At 46.8% G+C, this 27,470-nt stretch overlaps 1 protein-coding gene across 1 annotated transcript in view; it reads right to left on the bottom strand.

The window, feature by feature from the left end:
* Window positions 1-27,470, bottom strand: part of INSC (INSC spindle orientation adaptor protein) — a 299,236-nt gene that overhangs the window by 144,637 nt on the left and 127,129 nt on the right. The window contains exons 3-4 of the mRNA XM_088450306.1: window positions 5,781-6,126; window positions 2,441-2,493 (exon numbers count right to left, since the gene is read on the bottom strand). Of these exons, the coding sequence (XP_088306432.1) occupies window positions 2,441-2,493; window positions 5,781-6,126 (399 nt within the window). The remainder of the gene's footprint in view (window positions 1-2,440; window positions 2,494-5,780; window positions 6,127-27,470) is intronic.

Raw genomic sequence — 27,470 nt, 5'->3', positions numbered from 1 at the left:
TAAAGAGAGAGGGGAGAGAGAGATGGCATACCCTGCTACATAAAGAGAGAGGGGACAGAGAGATGGCATACCCTGCTACATAAAGAGAGAGGGGAGAGAGAGATGGCATACCCTGCTACATAAAGAGAGAGGGGAGAGAGAGATGGCATACCCTGCTACATAAAGAGAGAGGGGAGAGAGAGATGGCATACCCTGCTACATAAAGAGAGAGGGGAGAGAGAGATGGCATACCCTGCTACATAAAGAGAGGGGAGAGAGATGGCATACCCTGCTACATAAAGAGAGGGGAGAGAGAGATGGCATACCCTGCTACATAAAGAGAGGGGAGAGAGAGATGGCATACCCTGCTACATAAAGAGAGAGGGGAGAGAGAGATGGCATACCCTGCTACATAAAGAGAGAGGGGACAGAGAGATGGCATACCCTGCTACATAAAGAGAGAGGGGAGAGAGAGATGGCATACCCTGCTACATAAAGAGAGAGGGGAGAGAGAGAGATGGTACACCCTGCTACATAAAGAGAGAGGTGACAAAGAGATGGCATACCCTGCTACATAAAGAGAGAGGGGAGAGAGAGATGGCATACCCTGCTACATAAAGAGAGAGGGGACAGAGAGATGGCATACCCTGCTACATAAAGAGAGAGGGGAGAGAGAGAGATGGCATACCCTGCTACATAAAGAGAGGGGAGAGAGAGATGGCATACCCTGCTACATAAAGAGAGAGAGGAGAGAGAGATGGCATACCCTGCTACATAAAGAGATAGGGGAGGGAGAGTTGGCATGCCCTGCTGCATAAAGAGAGAGGGGAGGGAGAGTTGGAATGCCCTGCTACATAAAGAGAGGGGAGAGAGATGGCATACCCTGCTACATAAAGAGAGCGGGGAGAGAGAGATGGCATACCCTGCTACATAAAGAGAGAGGGGAGAGAGAGATGGCATACCCTGCTACATAAAGAGATAGGGGAGGGAGAGTTGGCATGCCCTGCTGCATAAAGAGAGAGGGGAGGGAGAGTTGGCATGCCCTGCTACATAAAGAGAGGGGAGAGGGATGGCATACCCTGCTACAGAGGGAGGGGGAGAAAGAAAGAGACAGAGAGGGGTATTCAATATGAAAGGTTAACTTCCCTGGCGAAGTTAACGTTTCTTATCGGAGTTTTTTTCTGCGTAAAGGTATGGTGCGCGCTCCCGCTTATCCCCGTATTCAATATCAATTAACGAAAACGGGAAACTCCGAAGTTGGATTTGCGTAAAGTTATGAATTTTTCCTTAAAATAATTGTAAGACCCCCCTAAAGTTGTAAAAACATGGGGGAACACTATGGGTACCCCTGTTTTAGCCTTTAATTGAAAGTCGGGGCTTTAAATAGCCGCAGCAGGTGTTTTTTTCCCGACATTGAAGAAGTGATGCAGAAGAGCACTTAGGTTATTTGTTTCGTTTTTTTAAGTGGTCCCATCAAATTTGGGGTACATGAAAATGGGTACTAGCATATTTTGACGTCCCTAAAGTAAGTTTTTAAACATTCTGCATTTGTGCACCTGCCGCTATAATTCTATTCTAGAAAACACCTGCCGCATCCTTGCAGAATAGCCCTGAACCTATTCCCCTAATGTTAAACAATTTTTTCCCATTTTTTTTTTTGCACCCCAATTTTTAAATACATTTTTTGGGGTGTCCCTATTTTTTTGTTTTTACTTTTTTTGACACAGTTCTTTTTTAAATGTCAATCTCAGGGGTGCAGGCTATTTTTTTTAAGCCTGCACCCCTAAACCCCAATTCTGCACTTTTTTTCGACACCTAAAACTTATCACCGTTTTTTATCAAAGATTTTTCAAAACTGCGATAAGTCTTTGAAATTGAATACGGTGTAAAACTAAAACCAGTGATATTAACACAAAAAAGTTAAAAAGTGCGATATTAACGCAAAAAACGATGTTATCGCACCCATATTGAATACCCCTAAGAGAGTTGGCATGCACAGCTACTTTTAGGGTTAATGCACTGCGCCCCTCCCTAAAAATAGAACCTGCAGTAGATCTGCGCCTGCCACGATTAGCTTTGCCAGCTGAAGCTTTCCCCTGCATTGGGTATCAATGGTAGAGTGGCACTGTTAGAGAGGGGGTGGGGGGTTCCGATCATACTGTACCACCAGGTAACAGTAACTAAACCATGTCATTTATTTAATATAATGTTTCTCCATCTGTACATCACCAGGTGGGAGAATGTTTTTTTACCTCACATTGCAAGTCCCAAAAAAGACCAGTGCGTGTGTGACTTGTGCACAGTATTTAGTGCACTAATCTTTCTAACTTGGTACAAATGAGAAGGGATAGATGGAAAATCCTAACGCCTATACTGGCACTGTAGAACTGATCATTTCAGTGCCAATGTCCATTAAGAAGATGCATGTCAATCATTTATGTGTTAAATAAATCCAACCTACCTTTCAGTGACTTCTGCAAGTTTTGAACATTTCTCCATTAATAATGTTTCATTCTGCAGATAAATAGAACTTTTTTTTATCAACGTAAATTAAAGCACAGTGTAAATGATGATTTGAAAATGCATACGCATTAGACTTGTCCATCTAAGACTATAAATATTATATTCCTGCAGAAAGATCTATAAATAGACTAATCCACAGTCTCTGCAGAATAAACAACAAAACAGCCACATTAGACGCCCAACAAGTCAATCGCCCACGTCCGGCAAACACATATCTCATCTGCCGCGACGCGGTTGCTCTCACTTTTCTCTAAAACGACTTCATTAGAAGTTATTATTCTGTTTTGAAACCCGATAACACATTATTTTCTCCCATAATTTACGTCTATCCCGAGCAACCATTACCGGGATAAGTGTGTGTGAGTGGAGAAACAGAGGTGGCGAATATACGCGTTTGAATGTGATGGGTCTGACCTCGGAAATTACTGGTGGATAATTCAGCTTTTGTTGTGCGTTTGGAAGAGGAAAGAGTAGAATTATCTGAAGCAATTCAATTATTGCAATAAACAGTCTTTAGCCACAATATTCCGATTATTAACCAAGTCCCTATTATTAGCTAACACCTGCGTGTCTTACAGCATGGATACAAATTGAATCTCGCATAGGTTAGAAGGGATAATGTTGGCAATTTTCTTTTTAAACAGGAGTTTTTGCTAAAAGACCACTCAGATAAAATGCAAGTTGGTGCATTATGAAATGACAGTTTGTAACATTCACAAATATAGAAGTTAACTTAAAAGTTTCAAGACTGGAGTACACAAATATACAGGTGGCTGTCAATAAATCTGGTAATATAATAGAAACAGTACACATCCCGGATGCTTTAGGTAGACTGTTAACATGACTTTTATAAAGTGTCTTCTATGTGAATCACATATCAGCCACTTGCTCTGCTGCTGACACACCCTCTGAATAATTGGAATATATTATGGTTGTTATTATTATTGTTGATTTGTAAATCGGAACAGTGCTCTGCAGAATCGTACGGTGGGGAAAAGGTCACACGGTCATACAAGGACAGTACAGGTGGGAGTAGGGTAGGTGTGAGAGTGTACCAGTGTGTGTATTACAGGTGGGAGTAGGGTAAGTGTGAGAGTGTACCAGTGTGTGTATTACAGGTGGGAGTAGGGTAGGTGTGAGAGTGTACCAGTGTGTGTATTACAGGTGGGAGTAGGGTAAGTGTGAGAGTGTACCAGTGTGTGTATTACAGGTGGGAGTAGGGTAAGTGTGAGAGTGTATCAGTGTGTGTATTACAGGTGGGAGTAGGGTAAGTGTGAGGGTGTACCAGTGTGTGTATTACAGGTGGGAGTAGGGTAAGTGTGAGAGTGTACCAGTGTGTGTATTACAGGTGGGAGTAGGGTAAGTGTGAGAGTGTACCAGTGTGTGTATTATAGGTGGGAGTAGGGTAGGTGTGAGGGTGTACCAGTGTATGTATTACAGGTGGGAGTAGGGTAAGTGTGAGAGTGTACCAGTGTGTGTATTACAGGTGGGAGTAGGGTAAGTGTGAGGGTGTACCAGTGTGTGTATTACAGGTGGGAGTAGGGTAGGTGTGAGGGTGTACCAGTGTGTGTATTACAGCTGGGAGTAGGGCAGGTGTGAGGGTGTACCAGTGTGTGTATTACAGGTGGGAGTAGGGTAGGTGTGAGAGTGTACCAGTGTGTGTATTACAGGTGGGAGTAGGGTAGGTGTGAGGGTGTACCGGTGTGTGTATTACAGGTGGGAGTAGGGTAGGTGTGAGGGTGTACCAGTGTGTGTATTACAGGTGGGAGTAGGGTAGGTGTGAGGGTGTACCAGTGTGTGTATTACAGGTGGGAGTAGGGTAGGTGTGAGAGTGTACCAGTGTGTGTATTACAGGTGGGAGTAGGGTAGGTGTGAGGGTGTACCAGTGTGTGTATTACAGGTGGGAGTAGGGTAAGTGTGAGGGTGTACCAGTGTGTGTATTACAGGTGGGAGTAGGGCAGGTGTGAGGGTGTACTAGTGTGTGTATTACAGGTGGGAGTAGGGTAAGTGTGAGGGTGTACCTGTGTGTGTATTACAGGTGGGAGTAGGGTAGGTGTGAGGGAGTACCAGTGTATGTATTACAGGTGGGAGTAGGGTAGGTGTGAGGTTGTACCTGTGTGTGTATTACAGGTGGGAGTAGGGTAGGTGTGAGGGAGTACCAGTGTATGTATTACAGGTGGGAGTAGGGTAGATGTGAGGTTGTACCAGTGTGTGTATTATAGGTGGGAGTAGGGTAGGTGTGAGCGTGTATCAGTGTGTGTATTATAGGTGGGAGTAGGGTAGGTGTGAGCGTGTACCAGTGTGTGTATTACAGGTGGGAGTAGGGTAGGTGTGAGGGTGTACCAGTGTGTGTATTACAGGCGGGAGTAGGGTAGGTGTGAGGGTGTACCAGTGTGTGTATTACAGGTGGAAGTAAGGTAGGTGTGAGGGTGTACTAGTGTGTGTATTACAGGCGGGAGTAGGGTAGGTGTGAGGGTGTACCAGTGTGTGTATTACAGGTGGGAGTAGGGTAGGTGTGAGATTGTACCAGTGTGTGTATTACAGGTGGGAGTAGGGTAGGTGTGAGGGTGTACCAGTGTGTGTATTACAGGTGGGAGTAGGGTAGGTGTGAGGGTGTACCAGTGTGTGTATTACAGGTGGAAGTAGGGTAGGTGTGAGATTGTACCAGTGTGTGTATTACAGGTGGAAGTAGGGTAGGTGTGAGATTGTACCAGTGTGTGTATTACAGGTGGGAGTAGGGTAGGTGTGAGATTGTACCAGTGTGTGTATTACAGGTGGAATGAATATATTTATAATGGACTGGAATGAATATATTTATATATAAAGTGTACAGAAATGTTTTCACTAAATTCCTTACCTGCTACAAACAGCAATTAAATGTTTAAGGAGGGACCATTATTGTTATTTTTACACAAGACCTTCTCCTTTATGCATGTGCTAAAATCCCAGTCAGCCCGCCTCCACCTGCACAGCTTCACCCTAGCCCAGAGGTTCCCAAATTCGGTGCTCGGGGCACCCTAACAGTCTAGGTTTTAAGGATAGCCATGCTTGACCACAGGTGACTTCATTAGTACCTCAGTCAATTTAGTTTATTTAGTTTAACCACCTGTGCCCAACAATGGATATGTCTAAAACCTGAACTGTTGGGATGGCTTGAGGACCGCGTTTGGGAACATCTGCCCTAGCCACTGATGACTTCCTGTAAACATAAGCTCTCAGAGAACATCTTTACATAAAGACTGAAGATAAAACAGACAAAACAAGTAACACTCCCATACCTGGTGCATCTGATCCGTTGAAGCTCTGCAAAATGCGTTGTACTCTTTGATCATGGAGCGTACGTGGCAATCTGTCCTAATGCTCATAGCATGGACTCTCTTCCACCTATTCTTCTCCAGCTTCTGTACAATCTTGGTGAGCTCGGTGCTTATAATCCATGCGCGTCGTAGCAGCATTTCCAGAGTGTTGTGGGCGCTATCTTGTGAGCAGAGCATGAGGTCCGACTGAGAATCATCATCAACGCTGATGGGTTTGGACTGCAGAATACACATACACTCACATTCCGTCATCAGCAAGAGGTCATCCATCCATCGCTGCACGGAATCCACCTGCATGAGGCTCATGCTGCAACAGACGACGCGTTTCACAGGTTACAGGTAATAACAGAGGAAAGGGTTACTGGATCTGTTTTCTAAAAATAAACTTTGTTTTGATTTATTGCATGAGTATGTGATTTACATTTATTTAGGCTATATATTGCTGGTCTAATATATAATGTTACAGCACAATCCAATTTGTTATGCAAAGTTTTTCCAGATTGCAGATTTAAAGCAGCGTTTTTTTTGTTTTTTTTTAAAGGCTACATCAGGTTGGTTTTGCCTTACAAGAAATTGCCGCTTTAAATATAGCGGCTACATTGCTGAAATCTTGCTGTTGCCGCATGGCGCAGGCTACTACAGTTAGGCCTTTGTTGGGATTTCTATCATTAGGACTAGGGATAGAACTAGTTTGTGAGTAAGAGTCTAAATCGGAGGTTGACGCAGTGGCGATATGTGCGTGTTTGTAGTGCGCGTACGTTCAGATGGTCTGCGCACAGGGAAGCCGCACGAAATCGGATGCAGGGATTTTAGTGGCCATTTCTGGGAGGTAAGAGGGGGGTGGTGAAGCCGAAGCAGGTGTGCCGCAAAGATGCACAGGCGCTCACACAAGAGGCCTTACTCGGACGGAGAAACTGCGCCTGCAATAGGGTTGGTGCAAGTTTCGATGGTGCGCCTAAAACACACAGTGTGACAGAAACACACTATCTTAAGATGCTGCAAGTTTTTTAAAAATCGAATGCAGCATTAGCATAAAGAGGCAGACGTGACTGCGGCAATAGACACAGGAATCTGCCGCCTATGCTCAGCCTGCGCCTAGATGGGCGAACGGTGGCATGGTAACATAGACCAAGAACAGTAAGGGGAACATGTGAGCAATTGCAAACATATGCAGACAGAGAATAGGATGCATTATGCGCAGGTGGTCAGTGGTGCATCTATAATGGGTGCAGGGTGTGCGGTGCTCATGGGCCCCTGGCTCAAACCGCACACCCTGTTCTCATTGAGCATAGCGTTGCGCAAGTCACTTGGAAAATGGCGCAGCGTTCAAGGATACCTTCTCCTGCACAGTAGACTTGACACAGCATTTTTGGTTTCTTTTTGCTGCATGCATAAGACTGAGAATGGCGTTTGTTACACATAATAAAAAAATAAATGGTCGACGACATGGACGCAAATGGGCTGTCAGTGACTTGGATGTACATCTGTTGTAGACCAAGGGCCTGATTCAGAGGCGCTCGCTGTTTGCGAGCGCTCGCTCTGAATCAGGGCGTAATTTTTTTTGTTTGTTTCGGCTTCCAGGCCACTCGCAAAGCTGTGGGTGACCACCCACAGCTAGTGCGAGCGGCCTGGCGATGGTCGCGATTATCGCAACCATTGGGCTTGCGCCGAGACCCTGCGGGAGGGTCTCGGCTCCCGCAAGCCCGAGTGGACTTCCTGCTCTAATACACCAGGAAGTCCACTACTGACATCACGAGTGATGTCAATAGGGCCGCCCACAAACGGCAGGCGTCCCTAAGGGAACGCCTGCGTTTGTGCAGCCAAACCCCCTCTCCGCCTACAAAACGGGGCGAGCTGTCAATCAACAGCTGCCCCGTCTTGTAGTGAGCCCCGAAGCGACGGAGCTGCCGTCGCTCGCTGGGGCTCGCGCATGTGCACGCCGGAGGTGGCGCATGCGCAGTGGGGGAACATCGACCCGCTTGCTAGAGCTGTGCACTCGCGAGCGGGTCTGAACCAGGCCCCAATTGCATATCCCACTATTGTTGCCTGTAATGCTCCGCATTGTCTACCCATGGGTGACAACAGTGCCAGGCACTCTGCTAGCCAGAAGTAAGGGCCGCAAGGCAGCGACGGTGCGGTCCACAGAGCCCTGCGCAGTGGCGGCACCGATTGCACGCCGCTACTTACAGCCCCGGGTGGAAATACTATTTTTGCCACGACTTTCAAAAATGACACTCCTTTTGAACTGGACGGAACATACAAAGCATGTGAAGGGGTGTAGGTTGCCGTTAGATTTTCCCCCAGATCTCGGGTCTGCGTTAGTTAAGCGGCCATCACTGTTTCATTCATTGCTGATAATTGCAGAGTTCTTTCATGAAAGAAATACACGCTGTGCTCTCAGCTGGAGAGCATTACAGATAGCACCTGTAAACAACACACAATAATGGGGGTCAGGAATCATGTTGAACACAATTGCGATAATGACAAGGATGTTATTCAATCTCATGCGGAAGCAAGCAACCTGTGGCTCGCCAGTGACCCCGGGACCCAGTTACAGCCACTGACCAGCGCTGCTAACCAGCTCATTTTCATCTATTAAACCATTAAAAAAAAAAAAAACATTTTAAACACTTTGAGTTTGTTAAGTTTAATTTGAATTTTGCACACAAAATAGTTCCCAGTAAAAGTTATGAAGCACAAATTTCATTCTCAGCTTCCATCCTTTATATGATCCATATATCGCAAGACCAATTACAGAAATGATACATAATGATTGAGAGTTTAACTTGCTTGATAAACACTTTTGAAAAGGCTCCGATTCTCCCTTATTGGCAGAGAGAAGTGATTGATTTAACAATGAATAATGTCACATGGAGCTCCGCGCAGTTAATGACCTGCAGAACCCACTCGGATTGATTTCTGATTTATAGTTCCAGTAAAATGTCTGCTGTAAGGAGAAAGTTGGGAAGTGGTTAATAGGTCTAGAAGTCAGCCGCACCAGTGATTTCTCAAAATTGTGATTATCAGAATAAACGCGATGATCACGGTGTTAGCGGATTTATGCTCTCTGCAACTGCAAGAGGAAAAAAAACATTGGTCCGATTCTTAGCCAGACGCTACGGTGTCTGCGATTTGTGTTGATCTTGCGTATGCGACTTTAGTGGGCAGGAATGGGGAGAATCTTACTGGCAATCTGAGGTCCACGCGTTGGGGACGGGGCCTAAATGATGCAATTCTATGATAATCCAGTCATTTGGCCCCGCCCCTGTTTAAATATGCGTGAAATATATGGAATTTGCTGCGAGGGGATAGGGCATAATGACATGATTATTTTTGCACCACCCCTATCACTGCCCACTTGGAAGTTCTCTCCAGGTGCGGTAAAAACAAATGTCGGTAAGTATAGTCACAGGTTAGGCGCAGAAACTCCGTCAGCGTATGGCCTCTAATGTGAGTGATTAAACATCTGAGTCCACAACCAGTTTAGCGACAAGCCCATAACATGGGCCTTCTTCGTGCATCTGAACAGCGACCTGTCCGTCACCACCCAGGAACGCCCAGCACATTTCCAAAACACTATGGATAACGTGCGTCTAAATTGCAACCGCGCCTCACACGTGGCACGACTTTTTAGCAACTTATCAGTGGATTGTGGGAGCTCTAAGCGAGTGGAAGATCTTTTCTGCCCCTCATTTAAATACTAAAGGTGCATACACACGTAACGATTTTTTGAACGATTTAACTATAACGACGTCGTTATCGTTCAATCGTTGAAAAAATCGTTCAGTTTCTGAGTTATAATGATGAACGATTATCGTTCATGCACGTTCCCGTTTGTAGTTCATTCTGACTAACCAACTGAACGATTTTCATTAAGGGAATTTACAAAAATTGTTTGTAGTTCAAAAATCGTTTATTACGCTTTAAAAAATCTGACAGATAATCTGACAGAAAATCGTTCATAAAATCGATGGTAACAAAATCGTTACGTGTGTATGCACCTTAAAGCTGCATACACACACAACGATTTTGTTCCCAACGATTTTATGAATGATTTTATGAAGGATTTTCTGTCAGATTATCTGTCAGATTTTTTAAAGTGTAATGAACGATTTTTTTGAACTACAAACGATTTTTGTAACTTCCCTTAATGAAAATCGTTCAGTTGGTCAGTTAGAATGAACTACAAATGGGAACGCGCATGAACGATAATTGTTCATCGTTATAACTCAGAAGCTGAACGATTTTTTCAACGATTGAACAATAACAATAACGACGTCATTATAGTTAAATAGTTAAAAAAATCGTTACATGTGTATGCACCTCTAGAAGTGAAAAACAGTCACAAAACAACATTATAATTAGAGCGTCCTATTTGGGGCTGCCAGGCTGATTTTCTCACAGTTGCCAGAACTGTTATATATTCCCCACCCCGATGTCCTTTATCGATATCGATATCAGTGAGCAACGAATAGAATATTTTCATTTGGCGCTGGATTCCAGGGGGTATAATTACTAAAGGTCGATTTTAATCACTGTAACATTTAGAAAAGTTAGTAAAGGTGTGATTTAGCCACAGAAACACAACATCGATGTTGATCGATTTTCATCGATTTTAAATTGAACAAAATCTATTAAAAATCAACCTTTTCCTAAATATACCCCCAGGGGAGGATTCTCAGCTGAAACAATCAGACCTGGAAATTTCACCCGGGCCTACAGGATGATGGTGGTGGGGAATAGGTCACATTATACTGTGTAAAGCTGACCATGACTGAATGGAATTGATGAGGATATTTGGCATGGGCTGGCACCAACTGTATGTTTCCCGGTTTTGCGACTGGTCCGTTTGGATAGTTAACTGAACGGAATCATATGCCAAGTCGGCAACATGCAGAGGTCTACCTCATAAAGACGGGGGAAGGATCTCTGATTGGAGGGGTACCTGTGACCGTACCTCGGATCAGGCACAGTTATTAATATCCCTCTCTGAGATCCCCAGAGTCGTAGTTTACATACATTACTGTGACAGGCACTCTTACAGACAAATCCCTCACCCGAAGCCAGGTGCAGGTGCGCTAGTGCGTTTCAACGCCGTTGCAGGGGCATTCATAAATTAGCCACTGCGATGGCCTCCGCATTCTGAGGTCTCATAGTTTGAGTGGTTGTTAGCAATTTAGTGGTAGGATCAGACCTGCCCTAAATGTGCGAGTGGCTCCGATGTACTTCGATGTTGCCGATGTTTTGACTGGATTGCAAGGTATTACGGATGTGCGAGAGGGAAATTGGGCGTCTGCATGTCGTGCGTGCGAGGGGTTTGCGATTGCAATTATTAGCACACTTTCGCTGCAGACCTGCGTCCGAGATTGAAGCAATCGCACCAGCGACCCAAACTCAATGAGGCCCAGTGTCTGCAAGAGTCTTTAAGAATTAGATCAACATTTTTTATTACTGCGAAGTATTACACCGACTCCACCCCGCTATTTCCTAATGCCACTCTGCTACTTCCTAATGCCACTCGGCTGTCAGAATTTTCTGGGGAGAACGCTGCAATTAATCAGAATCCCAACCGCTGTAAGTTCTACAGAAGATTGGGACATTAGTTATCACATGTGGGTGTGGCCATAGCAATTATTAGGCAAATGTGGCTGATCTTGTGAAATTATAAATTATTTGGAGCCTACAATTAGGTATTATGGGGGCAAACATCAGATCACATGAGGGTCCTCAAAATGATGAGAGGCCTCCTTGTTCTCCAAAGATAAAACCGAAGTATAATATTTAAAGCACCTTTGTGGGTGCAGAGTCTTCCATAAAATGAAATATTACAGTACATACACATTATAAAGCACAATATGCTTGGAGAGGACATGCAGAAGTAGCTGTATATTATGTTGTGTATTGCTGAGCGGTCTATACCCGGGGGACAGTCCACATTGATTTCCTTAAAGAGCAGCCGTTTAGTGAAGGTGGTGGAGAGAGTTACGGGCTCAGAGACACGTGCACATTTATAGGCATAAACAATACTCATCCTTTAAAGAAATAGTGATAACACAATTAAAGGCCTCTTATAATAGCTGAAAAGGGGAGCCTCATATCCATCTAATGTATTTGTAAAGGTTAATTAACCTTAACGACAAGAACAGGGGGCACGTGCAGAACTTCAGAGATGGGATTCAAAATGCTACCAGTATGATAGAAAGGGAATTATCCCCATAGCAAACGCATGTACGTCATCTACGCTCTTTGTTAAAACCTTTTCATATATAAATATCATAGTCTTTTGTATATACTATATTATATTAGACTATGTATAAATCCCAACCAATACTGTCTGCAATCTACATGTTAGCAGAGTAGATGGGGCTCATGGCAAAGTGGAAGGAATTTGCATCTAAATCACAAGCCCAAAGTGCGCCCCCAATTTGCTTAGCTTGCAGAAATGGCTATAATATGAGTATAGCAAGATGCATGCAGCTGGGGAAGGGTAGCATATGTGCCTGCTATACTCCAGAAGTGAACAGTAGTATATGTGCCTGCTATACTCCAGAAGAGAACAGTAGTATATGTGCCTGGGTTACACCAGGAGAGAACAGTAGTATATGCACCTGGGTTACACCAGGAGAGAACATTAGTATATGTGCCTGGGTTACACCAGGAGAGAACAGTAGTATATGTGCCTGGGTTACACCTGAAGAGAACAGTAGTATATGTGCCTGGGTTACACCTGAAGAGAACAGTAGTATATGTGCCTGGGTTACACCAGGAGAGAACAGTAGTGTATGTGCCTGGGTTACACAAGGAGAAAACAGTAGTATATGTGTCTGGGTTACACCAGGAGAGAACAGTAGTATATGCGCCTGGATTACACCAGGAGAGAACAGTAGTATATGTGCCTGGGTTACACCAGGAGAGAACAGTAGTATATGCGCCTGGGTTACACCAGAAGAGAACAGTAGTATATGTGCCTGGGTTACACCAGGAGAGAACAGTAGTATATGCGCCTTGGTAACACCAGGAGAGAACAGTAGTATATGTGCCTGGGTTACACCAGGAGAGAACAGTAGTATATGTGCCTGGGTTACACCAGGAGAGAACAGTAGTATATGCGCCTGGGTTACACCAGGAGAGAACAGTAGTATATGTGCCTGGGTTACACCAGGAGAGAACAGTAGTATATGCGCCTTGGTAACAGCAGGGGAGAACAGACTGAACAGTAGTGTATGTGCCTGGGTTACACCAGGAGAGAACAGTAGTATATGTGCCTGGGTTACACCAGGAGAGAACAGTAGTATATGTGTCTGGGTTACACCAGGAGAGAACAGTAGTATATGCACATGGGTTACACCAGGAGAGAACAGTAGTATATGTGCCTGGGTTACATCAGGAGAGAACAGTAGTATATGCACCTGGATTACACCAGGAGAGAACAGTAGTATATGCACCTGGATTACACCAGGAGAGAACAGTAGTATATGTGCCTGGGTTACACCAGGAGAGAACAGTAGTATATGTGCCTGGGTTACACCAGGAGAGAACAGTAGTATATGTGTCTGGGTTACATCAGGAGAGAACAGTAGTATGTGTGCCTGGGTTACACCAATTCGTACACTATATAGTACATCCGTTACCTAACAGAGATATGCTGGGTTGCTGCTGACTGATTGCTAATTAGTTGGTGTATTACTGTGAACAGATTGCTGCAGTCACATATTCTATAGCATTAGCATTTGTGGGAGGGATTCAGATTGACTCAGCCAAATCAGAAGGGGCCGGCAATAGACATTGGGCCTTATATAGAGATGGACGCAGATCACTCAGCTGCTGTCTTTGTATGCAGCGACTGTGTGATAATATGCTAATGCCACAGGAGGCACCTTGTGTGAATAGATGCCTCCTGCTGGCTTCAAGAAACTGCTGCTGCGTCCTCAGATCATCTGTGTGAACATCAGTCATCTGAGTAACCCTGAAGTTGCTCAGCAGGCGTGCACGCAGGGGGGATTTCCGAGTACCTGGAAACCCCCCCTGGCACAGTGGCGGGCTGGGCTGGGGGGCAGGGTGCCTTGTTCCCCCCGGGCTGCTCAATTGCCGAGCTGCCGCCTCCTCTTACAGGTAAGGGACCCTGGGCTGCTGAATCTGCTGAAAATGCCCTCCAAAAATGGCCGCCGCCTAGGAGGAGACAACAGACACTAGAGATCAAGTAGCACCTCTAGCATCTATCAGGGAACACAGAGCGCATAGCATTACCCGGAGTGCCGGGAACGCTGGCGCCGCCGGGAGAAGATGCAGAGAGCTGCATCTTCGCTCATATAACCCCTGATAACGAGCATGAGCCCCTAACAATGAGAGTGAGACCCCTGACAACGAGCATGTAAATCCATAGCATTAAACCCCTGACAATGAACATGAGACCCCGGGCAACGAGCATGAGACCCCTGGCAACGAGCATGAGACCCCTGGCAACGAGCATGTAAACCCATAGCATTAAACCCCTGACAATGAACATGAAACCACTGGCAACTAGCATGAGACCCCTGGCAACGAGCATGATACCCCTGGCAACAAGCATGATACCCCTGGCAACAAGCATGATACCCCTGGCAACAAGCATGAAACCACTGGCAACAAGCATGAAACCCCTGGCAAAGAGCATGAGACCCCAGGCAACAAGCATGAAACCCCTGGCAACAAGCATGAGACCCCTGGCAACGAGCATGAAACCCCTGGCAACGAGCAAGAAACCCCTGGCAACAAGCATGAAACCCCTGGAAGTGCGCCGTCGGGAGAAGATGCAGAAAGCTGCATCTTCTCTCATATAACCCCTGACAACAAGCATGAAACCCCTGATAACGAGCATGAGACCCCTAACAACGAGAGTGAGACCCCTGACAACGAGCATGTAAACCTATAGCATTAAACCCCTGACAATGAACATGAAACCCCTGGCAACGAGCATGAGACCCCTGGCAACGAGCATGAGACCCCTGGCAACGAGCATGAGACCCCTGGCAACAAGCAGGAGACCCCTGGCAACAAGCAAGAGACCCCCTGGCAACAAGCATGAAACCCCCTGGCAACGAGCATGAGTCCCCTGGCAACGAGCCAGTAATTGAAAAGTAATTTGAAGCCTTACTATGGGGTATAAAATGGTGTTAGGGGCATAACTGTATGTGGCATAATGTGTAATGGGCATTACAGTGTGTAGCATAATGTGTAATGGACATTACAGTGTGTAGCATAATGTGTAATGGGCATTACAGTGTGTAGCATAATGTGTAATGGGCATTACAGTGTGTAGCATGTGTAATGGGCATTACAGTGTGTAGCATAATGTGTAATGGGCATTACTATAAGGAGGAAAAACGATTATGTAAACCAGGCCTGGCCAACCTGTGGCTCTCCAGCTATTGTAAAACTACATATCCCAACATGCCCTGCCACTGTTTTTTGCATCCCCCAATTACAAAATTGTGGCAGGGCATGCTGGGACTTGTAATTTCACAACAGCTGGCGAGCCACAGGTTAGCCAGGCCTGATGTAAACTGTCTATTGGGGGTGGAGGCACATTTTTAACTGTTCACACGGCGAGCCAAATTGTCTAGAAACGGCCCTGCATTAGTATTAGTAAAATGTCATGGGGGGGAGGGCGCCAAAAACTTTTTTTGACAGGTGGCGAGCAAAATGTATAGTTACGCCACTGCTTTGCGACTTTGACTAGTTAGGCACAGTGTCTCCGTCTAAACATGACCTCTGTAGCTGCAGCTCTGAATCTGAGACCACAGCAGCTCTCACTGATGACCCCACAACACTCCCATAACATGAGCATGATACGCTCCCATAATGTGCCCATGAGACACTCCCATAATGTGCCCATGGGACACTCCCATAATGTGCCCATGGGACACTCTCATAATGTGCCCATGGGACACTCCCATAATGTGCCCATGGGACACTCCCATAATGTGCCCATGGGACACTCCCATAATGTGCCCATGAGACACTCCCATAATGTGCCCATGAGACACTCCCATAATTTGTCCATGAGACACTCCCATAATGTGCCCATGGGACACTCCCATAATGTGCCCATGAGACACTCTTTTTGTGTCCACTTCAGGTCACCGCCCAGGAGCTCCCATCACTCTGCCGCTCCATTTTCAATACCATCTGATCCGATCGCAGCAGCATCATTGTGTGTACACTCAGGGTAACACATTTGCCGTACTGGCTTCCTGAGGTTCTCGCACATGCGCAGTTGCTAAAAATCACATTGTGCAAGTTTTATGCCCAGATACCTTGTTATTTATATTATTTATTGTTATTTACTGCTATTTATATTATTTATTGTTATTTATATTATTTATTGCTATTTATATTATTTATTGTTATTTACATTATTTATTGGTATTTATATTATTTATTGTTATTTACATTATTTATTGGTATTTATATTATTTATTGTTATTTATATTAAAACACTTGAAGTACACAATAAAGTGTATGTTGCAGGCTTATTCTGGTTTGACTTTTTTGTCATTGGCTCGGTAACCAATTATTTGGAAACCCCCCTTTCAAAATCCTGCGTTTGCCAGTGCTCAGGATGGCCGGGAAATTCATGCTGCTGAAGCTACATCCAAGGACGAAGCCACGGGCTTCAGGACAATCCCCCCCCCAAAAATGGGGCCGTCTCCGCACCCAGACAGCAGCATGTCAATCTTGCTGTAGCGTTTGGGGAGCTGCTAGCGATATTAAGGCCGCGGATCTGCACATGTACAGATCCAGCCCCTGTGCCTCACAGCCCCAGTGTCTCACAGATCCAGCCCCAGTGTCTCACAGATCCAGCCCCAGCGCCTCACAGCCCCAGACCCTGTGTCTCATAGCCCCAGTGTTAGCGTATGACAACCCCAGCCCGTGTCTCACAGCCCCAGCGCCTCTTCAGCTCTGTGCTGTAATCTCCATCCTGCCTGCCAATTCATCTCCCGCTTCCCCAACCACTGCCCGAACTGTGTCTCCCCAGCACTCACAATCACCGCCTGAGAACCACTTATACCCCTTTTACACCGGAGCTAAAACCAGGGTTATTGCAGGGTTAACCCGGGCAGCTCCCTGGTGTAAAAGGGGAGAGAGTTGGGTCGCCGGGTCGAGTGACCCGGCAATCCAACCCAGGTAAATAGGAGGGTTTAACACGGGCGTAGCACGTGAAACCCTGCTGTGAGAACAGCGCACTCCGGGTCACAATGACCTGAAGTGCGCTGCTAGCCGGCCGATTGGTCCGGCTTCAGTGGCGCTTGGAGATGATGTCATCCCCAAGTGACCACTTTCACTCCGGAAAAGCCGGGCCTATGCAGACCCGACTCCGGTGTGAGCAGCGCTGACTCGGGAATATCCCGAGTTGGTGCCCGCAAAATTCCGGGTCTGATCCGGATAGGAACTTTGTTCCAACTCCGGGTCAGACCCGGAATTTAGGTGGAAAAGGGGTATTACATGCATGCTGGCGGCTCGGACCCGGCTCCTCTGACCCAACGGCGTGACATCACGCGCACTGCGCCGGGTCAAAGCAGACTGTATTGTTCCAGGATGCCGGCAGCCGGCCTCCCTCTCCTCTGTGTCTGTGCCCTGCTGAATACAGCAGAGGCAAGGAAGACACATGAACTGGGCTACTGAGATTCCTGGCGGGCTGGGGCCCCTCGCAATCTCGGGGCCCGGTACATGTGTCCGGTACATGTGTCCAGAACTGTAATGGCTTTTTTAGATGTTGTTTGGCAAACTCTAATCTGGTCTTCCTGTTTTTGTGGCTCACCAATGGTTTACATCTTGTGGTGAACCCTCTATATTCACTCTTGTGAAGTCTTCTCTTGATTGTTGACTTTGACACATATACACCTACCTCCTGGAGAGTGTTCTTGATTTGGTCAACTGTTGTGAAGGGGTTTTTCTTCACCAGGGAAATAATTCTTCTGTCATCCACCACAGTTGTTTTTCCTTGGTCTTCCGGGTCTTTTGGTGTTGCTGAGCTCTCCGGTGCGTTCTTTCTTTTTAAGAATGTTCCAAACAGTTGATTTGGCCACACCTAATGTTTCTGCTATATCTCTGATGGGTTTGTTTTGATTTTTCAGCCTAATGATGGCTTGCTTCACTGATAGTGACAGCTCTTTGGATCTCATATTGAGAGTCGACATCAACTGATTCCAAATGCAAATGTCACACCTAGAATCAACTCCAGACCTTTTACCTACTTAATTGATAATGAAATAATGAGGGAATAGCCCACACATGTCCATGAAATAGCTTTTGAGTTGATCGTCCCATTACTTTTGGCCCCTTAAAAAGTGGGAGGCACATATAGAAACCGTTGTAATTCCTACACCATTCACCTGATTTGGATGTAATTACCCTCAAATTAAATCTGAAAGTCTGCAGTTAAAGCACATCTTGTTTGTTTCATTTCAAAGCCATTGTGGTGGTGAATAGAGGCCAAAATCTGAAAATTCTGTCAATGTCCCAATATTTATGGACCTGACTGTATATAATAAGATTAAATACTGACAGCTACTCATAATTGCAACTTGGCAAGAGAAATACTGTAAACTAATCGATATTTCTATAGATATGGATTTTAGTTTCTAAATCAATAACGTTGCATGGTGGAGTGCCTGATTTTTTCGGAGCTTTGTATATTCATTATGAACATGTATAATACTTGAATATCTTATTGCTTAATTAGATACAGTCATTGAAATCATTTAAATGGGAGCTATAAAATGTTTTATGCCTCTAGTATTTATTATTACTTATTCTGCTGAAAGCGAGCAGGTCTAGGAAACCTTTGATGACATATTAATGATAGATATTATTTTAACTGAACCTTTTCCTAATCCATTTTGATTCCCTGATTATATCAAACCACCCAATGAGGTTATCTGTTGTGAAATACCAAATGCTAAATTCTACCCATTCCGCACAACGCTCCAGAGCAAGGTCTGACACATACGTATCATAGATGCCAACATTCGGCAAAATCGGGGGGGGGGGGGGGGGGGTGGGCAGAGCGGGGGCGTGGCCATGCGATCGTGGCATTTTGCCCCTGCTACACAATGCCGAGATTTCCGGCATTGTGCAGCAAGCGGCGGAGCTAAAATGCGGTTCGACGTGATCGCGTCACCGACCCTACCCCAATCGCGTGGGGGACAGGCCAAATCGGGAGGGTAGGCAAGTATGATATATATATATACACACACACACGTGTAACAGACCTGCAACACCTGCCAACCGAGGACGTCACCTGATAGGGCCTGATTCACTACTGTACGCTGCTGCGATTACGCACACAATCGGCCAATTGTTGCGAACTGCTCATGCATCGCGGTGCGCAAACTAGCTATTGCGATCGGGACTGCGATAGCAGTGACTACGCAGACCCATTGCAGAGTGATTGACAGGAAGTGCCGTTTGTGGGTTGTGACAGGGGGTGGACGGGCGAACGCTGGCGTGCCAGTGCATTTCAACACCGTTGCAGGGGCGTGCATAAATTATCCACTGCTAAGGTCAGGGCTTGTGCAAGTGCGCGTGAGGCTGCGATGGTGCTCGATTACACTGATGGTTTCGCAGTCATGCTAAACATTACGGATGTACGGTATGCTAAGTAAAGTGGGCGTCCTTATGTAGTGCTGTGCGGGAATGGCGATCGCAGTGTACAGTATTAGAATACTATCGGAGTTGCGTACGGTAGTGGTTCAGGCCCTTAGTCACGTGGTTTTCAGGCTGGACACTGGGTACATCACTTACTGTAAGTGACTAGTGTGGGCATTTAAACCTTACTGCATGTAGTCATTGGACGTCTATAAGGACAGAAACAAATCACAGGAAATAAGTTTAATAATAACGGCAGCCTAATTGGTATACTCAAAGCAGTTTATAAATTATTTTCATAAAAAATACAAAGATAAAAACAAAATGCTGAGTGCAAGGTGCTTATCTTAATCAGAGTATGAGGTAGATGCATGAAAGGTATTAGGCTGCCGGTAGTTTTAAAATGATTCTCCTGTGATTTGTTTTTGTCTTTATATGAAATTAGTTTAAATAAATGTATTTTTAACTTTTCAATTTCTTGCATTGTCGGTGGGTACCTAATAGATGAGCTATAATAAAGTCATTTTACATTTGCATAGGTTGTTTCCATGCACCCACATCAGCCCATTTATGTCATATATTGAACATTTTATTTAGAAGTTTTAACCCCTTCTTTGACACTAGTAACGTCATTTTGGACACACTTTATTGCAAACGCACTTGATGCACGTTACGTTATTGGCTTGTGCTCACTTGAAGGCATTTATCTCTTCATCAGCATTTTCAGATTGTAGACACCTTTCTAGCACTGACACTTTAAACATCTTGCACATGATACCTTATTGAAGGGATGCGGTCAGTATCCTGACAAGCGAGATGCTGTCTGCCGGAACCCCGGCATTGGAATCCCGAACGCCGAGACAACACCAGTACCGAAATCCCGACATGACTCGGGATGCCGACGTCCGGATCACGGCAGACACATACCTCCCAACACGACCCTCTCCAGGAGGGACACAATGCTCTGTTCCTGGACTTCCCTGGTAATTTAGGATTGCTATCACCTGTGTTGAACTAGTTAATTGATAAGAAAGGTGTTTCATCACAGGTGATGACAATAATAAATTACCAGGGAAGTCCAGGACCAGAGCATTGTGTCCCTCCTGGAGAGGGTCATGTTGGGAGGTATGCAGACGGCATCCCAATGGTAAGGACACCGCGGAAAGGTGAGTATCAGCCGTGGGGGGGGATGACTTAGGTTTAGGAGCCCAAGGGGGTTGTTAGCGTTAGGCTGCGGGAGGGGGGAGGTTAGGGTTCGGCTCCGGGCAGGTGGGGTTAGGTTCAGGCACCAACTGGGGGGTTTAGGGTTAGGCACTAAAGGGGGAGGGTTACGGTTAGGCACTAAGGGGGGAGGGTTTGGTTTCGGCACTTACCGGGGGGGTTAGGGTGCAGGGTAGGGAGAGTTAGTATTAGGGTACAGGAAAGGAGGGTTAGGGGGTACGGTAAATAGGACAGGGGAACAGTACTCACTGTTCCCGTCAGGATTTCAACCTTTGGGATGCCGCTGTCCGTGTACTGACAGCCGGATCCCATCCATCGGCATTTCATACAGATTCCCTTATTGAACATAAGGTTATTGTTATATTATATTGATGTGAAGCACTGTCTGGTGCTGGTTATCAAGTTCACTGTTCACTATTCTTATACAAATTGCAGATCACCGACGCTTTAAATCACTTGATTCAGCCGACACCCATAACCCCTGGGGTAGTGACACCCATAACCCCTGGGGTAGTGCACTTTTAAATCTCTTTTAGCTACTATGTTATTATTGTAAATCAGAGGTATAACTAGGCTCGGGTGGCGCTCGGAATCCTCTACTTACCCCATATACTGTATATATATTAAAGCCTGATTCTAAGTAATGCAAGTATCCACCCATATGCACAATAGCAAGAGAAGCCGCCATCACTATTATCACCACTTACACCTATCGCGTGCTGAGTGCAAGACAGACGGCTGACATAGCGACAATCCCACTACACACCCGCGAGACCTACACCCAGTAGTGCCCGTTTCGCAGACAACCGACACAGAATTGCTCGGAGATATCCAACGATGGCCATATTCGCTGCAGTGCGAGCACAGCCTAAAAAATAAAAAAATGTAAATAAGCAAAAAAAAAAATTTTTTCCCCCATAATTATGCCCACATTCAGGGCCTGACTCCGCTTGGATCGCTATTGCGATGGCAGCTGGGATTACGATCGTAGTCCAACTGCGATTGTATGCTAATTAATTGCGATCGCAGCACAACATAAGGACGCAGCACAACATAAGGACGCCCACTTTACCTTACACACATCCGTAATGTTTAGCAGAACAGCGATACCATCGGTACAATCGAGTGCCATCGCAGCCTGACACGCACACTTTATGCACGCCCCTGCAACGGTATGCGAACAGACTGGCACGCCTGCGTTTCCCGGACCTGCCCCCACCCCCGTCACCACCCACAAACGGTGCTTCCTGTCCATCACTCTGCGAGGGGTCTGCGTAGCCTCTGCGATCGCAGTCCCGATCTCAATAGTTAGTTCGCGCACTGCGATGCATACGTACGCACAGAACGCAACAATCGGCCGATTGCGTGCATATTAGCGACCACGATCCAAGCTGCATCAGGCCCCCTAGTCTGGAGCCCATAAGCTTTAAGAATAGTATTTTACAGCAAGCTCTGATTTATCTAAAACTACAATTCCTAATACTATAACCTGATGAATTAAATCCAATAATTCCGTCACCTGTTCTGCACACCATTCCCTCCTTCATGCATCCGGCGTCCGTCAATGTAAAATAGGCAGAAAAGTGGACAAATTATCTGCCCATTATTCTCCAGGATAAATTTGCATTTTATAATTTAGTTACCACGTAAACCCTGGAAAGTAGTAAATGGATATAATACTGGCCGCACGATTGTGTCACAGCGATGTAGGATATTGCTCAGCCAGGTAACCTGTGACATTACATTAGCCCAACGCTCGCTACACGGCCGAGCTTTCTGAGTAACAAGTGGGGCCTGACGCTCGCTCGGCTGCTGTCAGGTCCTTAAACAAGAGTATGCCATGGCTACTACGCAGATTTGTTCTAGGCCCAGGGCCGGCGCAACCCGCTCAGCAGATCCTGCACTGCAGGGAGGCGCCAGGCTAGAGAGGCGCTCTCCCTGCAGCTGCTGCTGAGTCCGTTGTTGCTGGTCCGGGTGCCGCTGTATGACAGGCAGCAGCAACCTGCTACAGAGAAGCGCGGCCAAGCCAGAGAGGCTCCTCACACAGTCTCACCCCCTGCTGGTCTCACCCCCTGCTGATTGTGGGCTGGGCAGGGTGCCAGGTGACTGTACTGGTTACTTCCCGAGTGCTCTCTGAACGGCTGCCTACTCAGCAGTGTGGATGCACCAGGGATCCCTCCCCTCTCTGCCTGAGGCCCCCGAGTCTCCACCCCCTCCTATCCTCTACCTGTCACTACAGGTCCCTGACTGTATTCTTCTGTTCTATTGAATCTCCTGTGACTGTCCCTGACGTGCTCTGTCCCCTCACCAACCCTCCTGTCTGTCACTACTCTGTCTCTAATGGTGCGTACACACTGGGCGATTAAAGTGGACGACTGAACGATAACGATATCGTTATCGTTCAGTCGTCCACTTTATCGTCCATTTTTAACACAAAAAAGATGAACGATGACGACGACGCGCGTTCCCGCGGGTCGTTCGTCATCCTCGTTCATCGGGCTGACATGCAGGCCAACCTGACGACCTCGTCAGGTTGCTGCATGTCAGGGAATGGGTGAGAGAGCCCGGCGCTGAACGATATCGCTAATGATATTGTTCAGCGGCTGTGCTCAATGTCATGAACGACATTGAACACAGCCTGCCGGGGACACACTAGACGATATCGCTCAGGGAGCATATCGTCTAGTGTGTATGCACCTTTATTCTACTAGGGATGGCCATCGACCATTGATGATTCGTAATCATCAATGGTTTATGGCCCATGGCCAATGTCTTTCCCATCGATGGGGGAGAACCAGATGGTTTCCCTCCATTGATGGAAGAACATAACCGAATATATATTTTTTTTAATTTACAAGGTGCTGGGACACTAAGTATAGCTCCGCCCCAACACCCATGAAGCCACGCCCCCTGTTCTGATTGGCCCACGGGCCAGTCAGTCATAGAACAGGGATGACCATCGGTTGAAGCCATCGATGGTCATCCATTGCATAGATGATTACCATCGATAGCCACTTTCTATTTTGCCATCGATGGTAACCATACTGATGGCCATCCCTATATTCTACTGAATATACTCACTGCCTGTCCTAGCCAAGACCCCGCCCCTCACACAGTGGGCCTGATTCAGACACGCTCGCGAGCACTATGCGCTTGCAAGTGGGTCGATGGTGGCCCAGTGCGCATGTGCACGACGGCCCAAGACCCGGATAGCGACGGGCAAACCGTTGCTCCGGGTCTCGTACCAAAGGGGGTGTGCTGTCGATGTTGAGTGACAGCACGCCCCCTTTGGTGGGCGGTCCGTGGGCGTGGCTGCCCAGACGGAGGCGTTCCCATGAGAACGCCTACCATCTGGGGCCGGCCCCACTGACATCACAAGTGATGTCAGTGGGAGTGTTTTTGGCTCTGTTTGAGCCGAAAGCACTCGTGGGCTTGCAGCAACGAGACCCTACCACAAGGGTCTCGTCGCAAGCCCAATGGTCGCGATGGTCTTGACCATCGCGACCATCATCATGGCCGCTCGCTATAGCTGTGGGTGGTCACCCACAGCTATGTGAGCGGCCAGGAGGCCACTCTAAAAAACAGAGGGTCGGCCCTGATTCAGAGCGAGCGCTCTGTCAAAGCGTCCGTCTCTGAATCAGGCCCAGAGTCCCCGTTCCCTCATCTACCCTGTCTGACTATTTTATTCTATTCCCTCCTGACTAAGGGCCTGATTCAGAGCCACTCGTAAGCGGCCGCTCGTTCGCTCCGAGCGATGTTTGCCCAACTGCGCATGCGTACGGATCGTTATATGCATGCGCGAACCAGTCAGTGCGGTCGAAATTCATGTGCTCGCAAAATAGCGAATGCCTGATAATTTGAGTGACAGAAAGAGGCGTTTGTGGGTGGTAACAGGGGAAGGTGCTTGAAAACGGGGAGTGGAGATCCGAACGCAGGCGTGCTTAAAGGTCAAAACGGGCGTTTTATGGGTGTGCATAATTAAAACAGCAGCGTCATTGACCACGTCACTGGGTTATTTTATAGATAGAACTGCTCGCAAAATTGTGGTAGCAAAAACCAGCCACAAGAATAGCGAGCAGTTCATACGCTGGTCGATGTACTCGATTAATCTAAAAAATAGCGGACATGACTTAGGATGCGAGCGGCCAGGGGGCGTATTTTTCCAAAAAACGACCGCAAGTTTTGTTCACTCGTTCAGACCTAGAGGCGTGAACAGACCGCAAAGAGCGAACGGTTCATTTGAATAGCCACCCCTATTTTCTGGACGAGCGAGCACTAATTGCGTCCGGCTCTGAATCAGGCCCTAAGACCCCTGCCCCACCCATATACCCTGTCTGACTTTTTTAATCTACTCCCTCCTGTTCGTTGCCAAGACCCCACCCCCTTGCCCGAGTCTCCGCCCCTTTCCCAGTTGAATTTTTTTCGTGTACCCTGGAGCTCCGCAGGGACCACCCTTCTTCTGGAAGGTAAGTGCTAATGGAGTGGTGAACATGTTTAAATATTATCTAGGGGGATGGTATACTTATACAAAGATATGGGGTGTATTTATTTTTTTTTCTTGGGGGGTTAATAATGTCTGTGCTGTAGATGGTTTATTATTGTGTGTACATGGGTATTATTTAGGGGTGAGCGGGTTCGGATTTCTGAAATCCGAACCCCCCCGAGCCCCCCCGATCCGAGTCCGATCCGAATCAGGCTCGACTTTTCCCGCCTGACTCGGATCTGAAATCGAGGCAAAACGTCATCATCCCGCCTTCCGAGTCTCGCGGGTTTTGGATCCTATATAAGGTACCCACGTCGGCGCCATTTTCTCACTCGGCTGTGGACAGTGAAGAGGGAGGGTGGGAGTTAGGGCTGTGTAGTGTAGTGTAGTGTAGTGCTGCTGTTGTCCACTACTTCAAAGTCCATAGGGGCTGGCTGTGTTGTGCTGTGCTGCTGTTGTTAATAGGGGCTGTGTCCACTACTTCAAAGTCCATAGGGGCTGGCTGGACTGTGTTGTGCAGTCAGTTCTCCATAGGGGCTGTGTCCACTCCAAAGTCCTGTGCAGTGTCCCAGTCCTAAAGGAGTGCTGCAGTGTTGTCCAGGGGGTGCTCTGTCCATCAGGGGTGCTCCCCCCAAGTGCTAAAAAAATAATATATTTTCTGTGTTTGTGAATTGTGTGCGCAGTAGCCGCACGTGCATCAACAAAGTAGTGCCAAGCGTGCGCCTGTGTCATAAGTAAAGGGCCAGCTGGCTTGACCGTTAAGGGTGCTGTAACCCCCGAAAGTACACTCCAGTCCAAACCAAAAAAAAAATTATTTTCTGTGTTTGTGAATTGTGTGCGCAGTAGCCGCACGTGCATCAACAAAGTAGTGCCAAGCGTGCGCCTGTGTCATAAGTAAAGGGCCGGCTGGCTTGACCGTTAAGGGTGCTGTAACCCCCGAAAGTACACTCCAGTCCAAACCAAAAAAAAAATTATTTTCTGTGTTTGTGAATTGTGTGCGCAGTAGCCGCACGTGCATCAACAAAGTAGTGCCAAGCGTGCACCTGTGTCATAAGTAAAGGGCCGGCTGGCTTGACCGTTAAGGGTGCTGTAACCCCCGAAAGTACACTCCAGTCCAAACCAAAAAAAAAATTATTTTCTGTGTTTGTGAATTGTGTGCGCAGTAGCCGCACGTGCATCAACAAAGTAGTGCCAAGCGTGCGCCTGTGTCATAAGTAAAGGGCCGGCTGGCTTGACCGTTAAGGGTGCTGTAACCCCCGAAAGTACACTCCAGTCCAAACCAAAAAAAAAATTATTTTCTGTGTTTGTGAATTGTGTGCGCAGTAGCCGCACGTGCATCAACAAAGTAGTGCCAAGCGTGCGCCTGTGTCATAAGTAAAGGGCCGGCTGGCTTGACCGTTAAGGGTGCTGTAACCCCCGAAAGTACACTCCAGTCCAAACCAAAAAAAAAATTATTTTCTGTGTTTGTGAATTGTGTGCGCAGTAGCCGCACGTGCATCAACAAAGTAGTGCCAAGCGTGCGCCTGTGTCATAAGTAAAGGGCCGGCTGGCTTGACCGTTAAGGGTGCTGTAACCCCCGAAAGTACACTCCAGTCCAAACCAAAAAAAAAATTATTTTCTGTGTTTGTGAATTGTGTGCGCAGTAGCCGCACGTGCATCAACAAAGTAGTGCCAAGCGTGCGCCTGTGTCATAAGTAAAGGGCCGGCTGGCTTGACCGTTAAGGGTGCTGTAACCCCCGAAAGTACACTCCAGTCCAAACCAAAAAAAAAATTATTTTCTGTGTTTGTGAATTGTGTGCGCAGTAGCCGCACGTGCATCAACAAAGTAGTGCCAAGCGTGCGCCTGTGTCATAAGTAAAGGGCCGGCTGGCTTGACCGTTAAGGGTGCTGTAACCCCCGAAAGTACACTCCAGTCCAAACCAAAAAAAAAATTATTTTCTGTGTTTGTGAATTGTGTGCGCAGTAGCCGCACGTGCATCAACAAAGTAGTGCCAAGCGTGCGCCTGTGTCATAAGTAAAGGGCCGGCTGGCTTGACCGTTAAGGGTGCTGTAACCCCCGAAAGTACACTCCAGTCCAAACCAAAAAAAAAATTATTTTCTGTGTTTGTGAATTGTGTGCGCAGTAGCCGCACGTGCATCAACAAAGTAGTGCCAAGCGTGCGCCTGTGTCATAAGTAAAGGGCCGGCTGGCTTGACCGTTAAGGGTGCTGTAACCCCCGAAAGTACACTCCAGTCCAAACCAAAAAAAAAATTATTTTCTGTGTTTGTGAATTGTGTGCACTGTGGCTGCACGTGCATCAACAAAGGAGCAGCGCCAA

The sequence above is a fragment of the Taudactylus pleione genome, unplaced genomic scaffold, assembly GCF_031769625.1.
Source record: "Taudactylus pleione unplaced genomic scaffold, aTauple2 ptg000515l, whole genome shotgun sequence".
NCBI lineage: Eukaryota > Metazoa > Chordata > Amphibia > Anura > Myobatrachidae > Taudactylus > Taudactylus pleione.
Note: the sequence above shows the minus strand (reverse complement) of the source record. Positions and strands in the feature narration are given on the sequence as shown.